The sequence below is a fragment of the Canis lupus genome, chromosome 14 (genome assembly GCF_048164855.1).
Source record: "Canis lupus baileyi chromosome 14, mCanLup2.hap1, whole genome shotgun sequence".
Classification (NCBI taxonomy): Eukaryota; Metazoa; Chordata; class Mammalia; order Carnivora; family Canidae; genus Canis; species Canis lupus.
The window spans coordinates 62,521,438-62,530,659 of NC_132851.1; the positions used below are offsets into that span (position 1 = coordinate 62,521,438).

A 9,222-nucleotide genomic window follows, 5' to 3' on the forward strand; every position below is an offset into this window, starting at 1 on the left:
GGAACTGACAACATCTCAGAAAAGTGGTGGGAATGTTCTTCAGATGATGTATGAGAAGCCTGAACGGTGGTCTTTTACCTTCCAGTCATATGCGTGCCTCAGTCGAATAAGAGCCCAGCTTGCCTGTCTTGATGGCAAGCTCAAAGATGCAGAGAAACCTGTATTATTTTTTGAACGATCTATATATAGTGACAGGTATATATAATAAATGAGTTGCACTTGTCATTTTGGAATCATGGCTTGGAACTGGAGCTTTTTTTTTTTTTTTTTTTCTGTTTCCTGGTAATCAAAACAAGGCTGTTTTGAGGATTTGAAATGCAACATTACCTTCAGCAGTTTAGTAATAATGGCTAATGCCATTATTAATTATAGGGAAGCCCTAGTGTTAATTAAAGTTGCTAGCTTCCGTGGAAACTTTAAGGAATATGATAGCCATCTCATTCAGATTTGCAGAGAAGTATTTTTTTCTTCTACCCTTCTTAAAATCCTCATCTCCTTTGGTTAAATCTGGATCTGTACTCTGGACTTGCATCTTCAGCAAGATCAAAAATCTCTAAGGGGGGGGATTTTTGATCCTTAAGTTACCCTGCTTATGCAAAGATTCTTTTAAGCTAGAGTTGGCTCAGAACAAATGTTCTCAAACTTTGGTCTCAGGATCCCTTTTCATTTTAATAATTATTGAAGAGCCCAAGAGCTTTGTGTCTTATTGATATTTATGTTATTAAAAATTAAGATTGAGAAATATAAAGAACATTTACTAATTTATTTAAAATTAGTAATAATAAACCTATTACATATTAGCATAAATAACATACTTGTAAAGTTATATTTTTCAAAACAAAAGAATTCGTGAGGAGGATCATTTTATATTTTTGCAAATCTCTTTAATGTCTGACTTAATAGGAGACAGCTGGGTTCTCATTTATGCTTCTATATTCATCTGTGTGCCATGTTCTTTTGGTTGAAGTATAGTGTATACAGTAATCTGGCCTCTCATGGAACCCTTGAGAAGATCTTGGGGACTACCAGGGGTCCTTAAACTACATTTTTGAGAACTGCTGGCAAAGAACATATTTCCTATAGTTGGAGATATTCTGTTGATTTTTTTTCTGCTGTCTAAGGCATTATCTGCCATGGATCTTGGGAGAATGTTCCATGTCCATTTAGTAGATTTACTTTCTCTTTTCTGTTTCTTTGTGTTTTTTGGAAAGGAATTATGTGTTGATATAGACTCTCTTTCAGGTATGTCTTTGCAGCTAATCTGTATGAATCTGAGTGCATGAATGAAACAGAGTGGACAATTTATCAAGACTGGCATGACTGGATGAATCACCAATTTGGCCAAAGCCTGGAACTGGATGGAATCATTTATCTTCGAGCCACTCCAGAGGTGAGACTCAATAAAAATTTGCTTGCTCCATTGACAATTTAATATTTAGAAATCCTTTTGGTGGCACGCAGTGAAGGCAGTTTAGTTGAACTCCACTCCCTTACTCTCTACCTCTCACATCCAAATTAGAAACTCATATCTGTGTAGATAGAAGCATTCTCTTTGTCAGCAAAGTAGAAACCCAGATTTGGCAAGTTGCTCTTTTTAGGTCTTTCTTTGTACTTCTCAGTTTTGTTCTTCATTATTTCTTCCTAACTTTTGCAAAGTCTCTTACCTGTTACAGCTAGATTGAAATTTTGCTTGAGTGACTGCTAGAGTATAGGCATCTTGGTGTGAGACAGGGTATTTTAATTACTGTTGGATTTCCATTGCCTAGAACAGGACCTAGATACATAGTAGGAGCTCAGCAAATATTTGTGAATGAATTGCAAAGTTGATGGAGGTCTGTTTCAAGAAATCTTTTATGTCTGTTCATGGCTTGGACTGGATAGCAGCTTTAGTTGAGAAGAGACTTAGAGGGCTCTTTCCATCTTCAGTTAAGGGAGCTTACTTAGAAATGTGCCTTTCATGATCGGTTGTAAAATAACTGTTCTTACTTATATATGAAGTTATGTAATGAATCCAGGAAGACCAAGTGGATGACTTTCATAAAGCTAACCTAAATAAGAGCTTATATTTATTAAATTCTAGATTTGGTGCTTACATTCCAGTTTTTCTGCTTTTTATTCCTGTCTTCCCTAAGACACAAAGAAGGCTCTGATGAATATAAATGTCATGATTTCTAGCCTGAGAGAATATTATGTTATTATTGAAGCTGAATTTTTAAAGAAACCAGGTTTCTGATTCCAAGTGATGACTTTGTTCTTTTTAATATAAAGGAAGCTCGAATTTAACATCTATTTTGAAATTCACTTTTGTTTTTGAGAATAATTTTTTTTTATTTTAATTACGAAAATAGGGACGCCTGGGTGGCTCAGTGGCTAAGTGTCTGCCTTCGGCTCAGGGCATGATCCTGGGATCTGGGATTGAGTCCCATGTTGGGCTCCTTGCAGGGAGCCTGCTTCTCCCTCTTCCTATGTCTCTGTCTCTCTCTTTTTCTCATAAATAAATAAAATCTTTAAAAAAATTACAAAAATAGTAAATGTCAATATAGCACATAAAGAATACTAATAATTTCATTTTGTTAGAAAGTATAGTCAGTATCTTAAAGTCTAACACAAGTCTAACTTTTATTTCATCAGTATTATTTATAATATCTTGATTGTAGGATCATGTAAGTATTTGAAAAGAGGATTTATAATACATTTTGAAGCATTTACATTTTACCAAGCTTATTTTGTACAATATTTTTCAAGTATGGATCCCATAAGTTTATAGACTTACTCTAAAAGTACTATTTGGTTTAGAGTCATCAAATGATTGAAAAGCACATGAAGGGAAAAATGAACTATTTCAACTTTTTGGAAGGAATAAATGGCGATTTTGGCTAGCGTAACTCAAGAGACACAAGAGAAGAAAAATTTAATGGTAACAGACAAGAATAATTATTCCTTGCCTCTAACCTCTTTCTTATTGTTTGCTTTTAGAAATGCTTGAATAGAATATATTTACGGGGAAGAAATGAAGAACAAGGCATTCCTCTTGAATATTTAGAGAAGCTTCACTATAAGCATGAGAGCTGGCTACTTCATAGAACACTGAAGTAAGACTTCCTTATTCTTATTTACTATTTAAAGACCTTTAAAATAAAAATTTAATCTAAAACGTGTACAGATTTTCATTTTCAACCATTTTTATTTTAAACTAGTATTGTAAGATCTACCAGAATTAGGTGTCAATTGTGATTCTTTTTATTGTAATGAGATCCTATTTCCTTAAAATTTTTATGGCTAATCTTCCCCAGTGGTATTGATAGCATATAATTAAGTGATGGAGTAGGAAATATACCTGTGTATGTTACTTAGGTACTCTCTTTCAGAGAGAATTTAAGATAAGATCCTTCAAATTTATTTTTTAGATCAAGGCTTGGGAGGTTGTATAACACAGTTGTTAAGAGCATGGACTTTGTTGTCATTGGATCTTGGGTCAAATCCAGACTGACTTGTTAGGCATCCTCTGAGCCTCAGAGTGTCTTCCCTGAGCTTTAAGTTTTCTCATCTTCAAATGCAGACATTCCTTATTTTATGTTAAGATTTTGGTTTTTGAGGATTATATGTCATAATGCCTAGCTTTATATATTTTACATTGAGATTTTTAGATATTATTAGTATATAGTAGTAAATCTAGGGAAGGAAGAAGGGGCTTTCAGATAAAGTACTTGCAGAATAAATTTAATATAAAATGATTGACAACATTTTGATATTCCAGAGATGGTATAAGAATAAGTTTTTAGTGTTTTTTTTTTTCTTTATTGCTTTTTAAGATTCTGTTCACCTCTTTCTTTTTAAAACAGAACCAACTTTGATTTTCTACAAGAAATCCCTATCTTAACTCTGGATATCAATGAAGACTTTAAAGACAAACACGATGGTCTTATTGAAAAGGTATATTTATACAAAGACTATACACTAACATTTGTTTTGTCTAGAAAAGTGTTGTAACTTGTGGGAAAACAATTTTCTAACAGGAAAGAAAACAAAATTATACTGAGACCATTAAGAGCTTTAGAGGGATTTAGACTTTAGATTCTAATCCTAACTTGAGATTCTAGCTCTGTGGCCTTCGCTAAAATGAGGAGGTTCTTTGATCCTTCTGTCCCTTTATCTGTAATACAGGGATGATCACATTAACAAAAGTTCTTGCTCCCCTCCTCTCTTCTGCTGTTTCGTCTTCTTCCCCTCTTCTCTATATCATCAATCTTTAGGTACTTGAATAATGAACTACTTGTGAAATTAAATTTATCTTTTTTAACTTAATTCAGTATGAAAGATACTTGAAGTTGTAGGATAAAGATTTCATTCATTTTTATATTTAGGTCTTGAAATTAAAGGATTTTTAGTTTTGACTTTCTGTGGGACCTTGTCAATGATAAATTGGCATTGCCTGATCATTGAGTCATTGTCTTAATCAGACTTAATCTGTCCTCTACATATTTGGGAGCTGACTATATTCTGTTAATGAGTGGTGCCTGTACTGATAAAGGGACTGTAGTAAACCTATTGATGTACACTTGAGAGAGAATAGTAACGGGAATTGTATAATAAATATCCTACTGTCCATGTTAATTAACTTAGTGATGATCCAAGATCTAAAGATGAAGCCACATTTTTTTTTGGTTTGTTTAGTTTTGAGAGAAATTTAATTTTTTTCTCCTTCACAAAATATCTGTTATTTACTATAATAGGAAGCTGACGTTCATAAATGATATATCTCAAAAACTTTGAAAATCTCAACACTTATTATTAACTACTCATATAGTTGTTTTTCCCATGATATATGTAAAGTAAAGCATATCTGGAAAATTCAGATGACCTCTTTGTATCATAATGATGTTAAAAATATAGGATATATATGGATACCTGGGTGGCTTAGTCAATTAACCGTCTGCCTTCAGCTCCAGTCATGATCCTGGTATCCTGGGATCAAGTCTCAGGTTAAGCCCAACATTGAGCCCCACCATGGGGCTCCCTGCTCAGTGGAGAGTCTTCTTCTCCCTCTTTTTCTGCCCCTCCCCCTGCTCATGCTCACTTGCTCTCTCTCTCTCAAATAAATAAATATTTTAAAAATTTTATTTAAATTCAGTTAATTGGGGCACCTGGATGGCTCAGTGGTTGAGTGTCTGCCTTTGCTTCAGGTCTTGATCCCAGGGTTCTGGGATTGAGTACTCCTGCATCAGGCTCCCTACAAGGAGCCTGCTTCTCCCTCTGTGTATCTGCTTCTCTCTCTGTGTCTCTCATGAATAAATAAAATCTTTAAAAAAATAAAATAAATTAATTAACATATAATGTATTATTGGTTTCAGAGGTAGAGGTCAGTGATTCATCAGTCTTATATAACACCCAGTGCTCATTACATCATGTGTCTTCCTTAATGTCCATCACCCAGTTACCCCCTCCTCCACACCCCCTCCCATCCAGCAACCTTCAGTTTGTTTTCTATGATTAAGAATCTCTTATGGTTAGTTAGCTTCTCCCTCTCATTCTGCCCTTGCCCCTGCTCATGCTTTCACCCACTCTCAAATGAATAAAATCTTTAAAATATTTTATAAAATATATAGGATATGATTCATTTATGATACTATGAAATTAAATGAAATACAATTAAATCAGCCATTGTAATACTAACAGCCAACCAATATTTTAACTGAGTGAATCTGTAAAACCACTTTTTAACTTTATCTAATACTTCTGTATTTTGACTAAGAATCGTATATAAATGTTATTGTTTACCTTTAATTAATACTAGTAGTGGGCTTTCTTTTTTTCTTATTGAAATATGTAACTGACATACAATGCGATATATAGTTTCAGGTGTACAACATATTGATTTGACACTTCTATATATTATGCATTGCTTACTACTGTAAGTGCAGTTACTGTTACTATGTAACATTATTACTATAAGTATTTTTTTTTACTATAAGTATTTTTAAGATATTATTTCAAGGCAACAATCTTCCTTTCTTCAGAAGAATTATGTGTTATCTAGAATTTATAGAGAATAGAATCTTTTTGCATTGTGATGTTGGTTAGTTGATTAGGTTCATTCACAACTTATATGACCTTTCCTTGCATATTAACATTACAGATATGTATACATGACTCATATTTGTGCTTCAGAAGTATTATAAATTTTACATGTCTGGACCTTTCAGAGTTGTTTAAACCATCACAATTTCTAATACTTTTGGTGCTAAAGCTGCATGTCAGTGGTCTATGTTATTATAAAGAAATTATGAAATTTGTGTTATGGCTGTTATAGAACTGTATGAATCTTAGATGAAAACTTAATAACTCCTGTAATGACATTTTAGGTCATTTATCTTTTACTACTAAGATATTAATATATCTTTTGAAAATAAATACTGTGGCTTTGTGATGGAGTTACTTAGTACAATTGAGGTCTTCAGCTGTTATATACTATTAAATAGAGATGGATATTAGACATTTCAAATTATTCAAGAATTATATTAATATTTATTTCCTCCCCTCAGGTCAAAGAATTTTTGAGCACTTTGTGATTTTGCTGAAGACTAAAGGCAGCCAAGTGATTCTAGATACTTCAGCTTTGTGTATCTTCATAGCTCGATATTCATACAAGTCTCTAGAAAACTCAGGTTTTTTACCATTTTTTTTTTTTTTTGCCATTTTTGTTCCAAGAAAAAAATTGTTTTGATGAATTCTGTATAAAAGTTTATGAGCAATTTCATTTCTTTTTGGCTTTTTAAAAATAAAGACATCGAATTATCTCTCACAACAAGAAGTCTGGAGGTAGATGGTTCCAGAGTAAGTACTGGCTGAACTACATCATGAAAGGACCCGGCCTCCTCCTGTCTTTCCCTTCTATTACTTTCCTAGGCAGGTTGGCTTTTTTTTTCTTCCCCCTGGTGCTTCTTATTTCACTGGTGAACAGTTTCTTAAGTGGGAACTTTAATGTTACATAGTAAGTGTTAGTGTGTGCTGTATAAATTAATGCACCGATTACAAGTTGGAAAGTGGAATTTAAGAAATCCCAAAAAAAGGATTATGAAGTTTTATTTTAAATACTTTTGATCAAGCGTCTCTCCTTCCATCTTAATTTATGTGGAAGATAAGATCAGTTTAGTATTTAATCACTTCATTGATATTTATGAATGTATCTATAATTCATTAATAAAGGAGCAGGTCAGACTTTGTTCCCATTTTGTAATGGCATAACCTATCGTATAAGTAATTAATCTTTATTCTGCTTTTGTTTTTACATTTGTGGTATGGGTGAGACTTGTCTTTTTGCATGGGATTTTAGAAGATTAGAGAGGAAATGATAACATGTTTCTGTATTTAAAAGATAAGTGTAAAGATTCAATTTATATGGAGCTTAAAATAGCTGCCTATTTTTTTCTCAGACCATTCTCTTAGAGTGTATATTAAACTTATAGTTAAAAGATTGGTTTAAAATATGATTGCCTGTAATTTGTTTGAGGTGAAAGTATGGTTTTCCCTAAGTTTCTTTCCATTTTTATTGGTAAAAATTTAGTGGAACATAGCAAGGGATAAGTTTTTCCATTTTATTTTTTGTCGACTCTACTGGGAGTGAGTAGTTTCTCATCTTTACCTTTATACTTACTTAAGAGGTCAAAAGAGAAACTGAAGACAAGGTAGATTATCTTCTTAGATGCATCATCTCTTTTATCCTAGCTCTAACTTCCTTCCCTACCTGCTTTCCTTACTGTCTGGATTAATTAGGCAGCCTGCTACTTTATTATTATTTTTTGTTTTTGTTTTTATTTATTTTTTCGTAATTTCTATACCCAACGTGGGTCTCCAACTTATAATACCAAAATCATGAGTTGCACACTCTTCTGACTGAGCCAGCCAGGCACCCTGACAGCCTGCTGTTTTAAAGCTTAAATGAAAGTCACACGTTTCTACTTTTGAGAACATGATCACTTTTCACTTCACAGTTTGCTTTGCTTCTCTGTAGGGGTTATACCTTCAGTTTTTTCCTCTTTTATATGTTCTGTATCTTGAAAGTATTATCATTTTTGTTAAATATATATTAGGAAACATATGTAATAATAAAGAATACAAGGGGGTAGAATAGTTGTAATTTTTAAAACTGCATGGATTCATTTTAGGTCTGTAGATAAAGGTTTTTCTCAAGTTTGCTTAGTTAAGGTGTGCAGTGTTTTTCTATGTAACCTTTCTACTTGATGTTTTAGAAAAATTCTGTTTTTGAAATGAGAAGAGTCACTTTGACTTTGAAACTATCATTTTCCTTTTTAAAATGTAATTTTTTGTTTTGTGTTTTTGATAATTAAAGATGATAATTTTGTAGGTTAAACATTGTAGATGCACTGATCTTGAGACTTTGTCTCAAGTCCTATACTCACCACGAATATTGAAACCATTTCATGATATTGTATGGGTTTTTTTTTTTGTCTGTATTTGATACAAATGAATTTGTTTACTAAATATTAGTTTAGTAAATAAGTGTAAATCTCATGAACTGTGATGGAGCTATACTCATTGAAATGATTATATCTTTTTAAAATTAAAATTTATCCTACTTTTGAAAAAAATATGAATATAAAACAGTGACAATGGTTTAAATAAATAACATCGATTCTGTTTTAAGTGAAGACATAATTTGGAGATTTTTAGTGACTTCTAGAAATGTTTAATTTAATGCCTTTTTAAAATCTGTAGAATTGAAAAAACCTTTAAAATTTTTTTTGTTAAGATTCACAATAAAAGCTGTACCATTGGTGGGTACAAGAGTATTGAACCTAGTGGTCTGCATTATCTTTTTTTATCCTATTTCCCATATTAGATCATCTTACATCAGACTGTATGGACTAATTTTTATTGTTTGCTGTTTTAATAAGGTAATTTTAATTGTGCAAGACATTCCCTCATTCAGAGTAGTCTCATCTTTTATGTCAGAAACTGAACACTATATACTGAACCCTGCTAAAAATTAGGTCTCTCATATTTTATTTTTTTTAATTTTTTAATTTTTTTAATTTTTTTTAAAAATTTTTATTTATTTATGATAGTCCCAGAGAGAGAGAGAGAGAGAGGCAGAGACATAGGCAGAGGGAGAAGCAGGCTCCATGCACCGGGAGCCCGATGTGGGATTCGATCCCGGGTCTCCAGGATCGCGCCCTGGGCCAAAGGCAGGCGCCAAACCGC

At 32.7% G+C, this 9,222-nt stretch overlaps 1 protein-coding gene across 1 annotated transcript in view; it reads left to right on the plus strand.

Moving 5' to 3' along the window:
• The window catches only part of DCK (deoxycytidine kinase), a 30,848-nt gene extending 22,033 nt beyond the window's left edge, over positions 1-8,815 (plus strand). Inside the window, exons 3-7 of the mRNA XM_072775339.1 lie at positions 2-195; positions 1,243-1,390; positions 2,977-3,092; positions 3,843-3,933; positions 6,543-8,815. Of these exons, the coding sequence (XP_072631440.1) occupies positions 2-195; positions 1,243-1,390; positions 2,977-3,092; positions 3,843-3,933; positions 6,543-6,569 (576 nt within the window). The 3' untranslated portion in view covers positions 6,570-8,815. The remainder of the gene's footprint in view (position 1; positions 196-1,242; positions 1,391-2,976; positions 3,093-3,842; positions 3,934-6,542) is intronic.
• Positions 8,816-9,222: the final 407 nt, after the last annotated feature.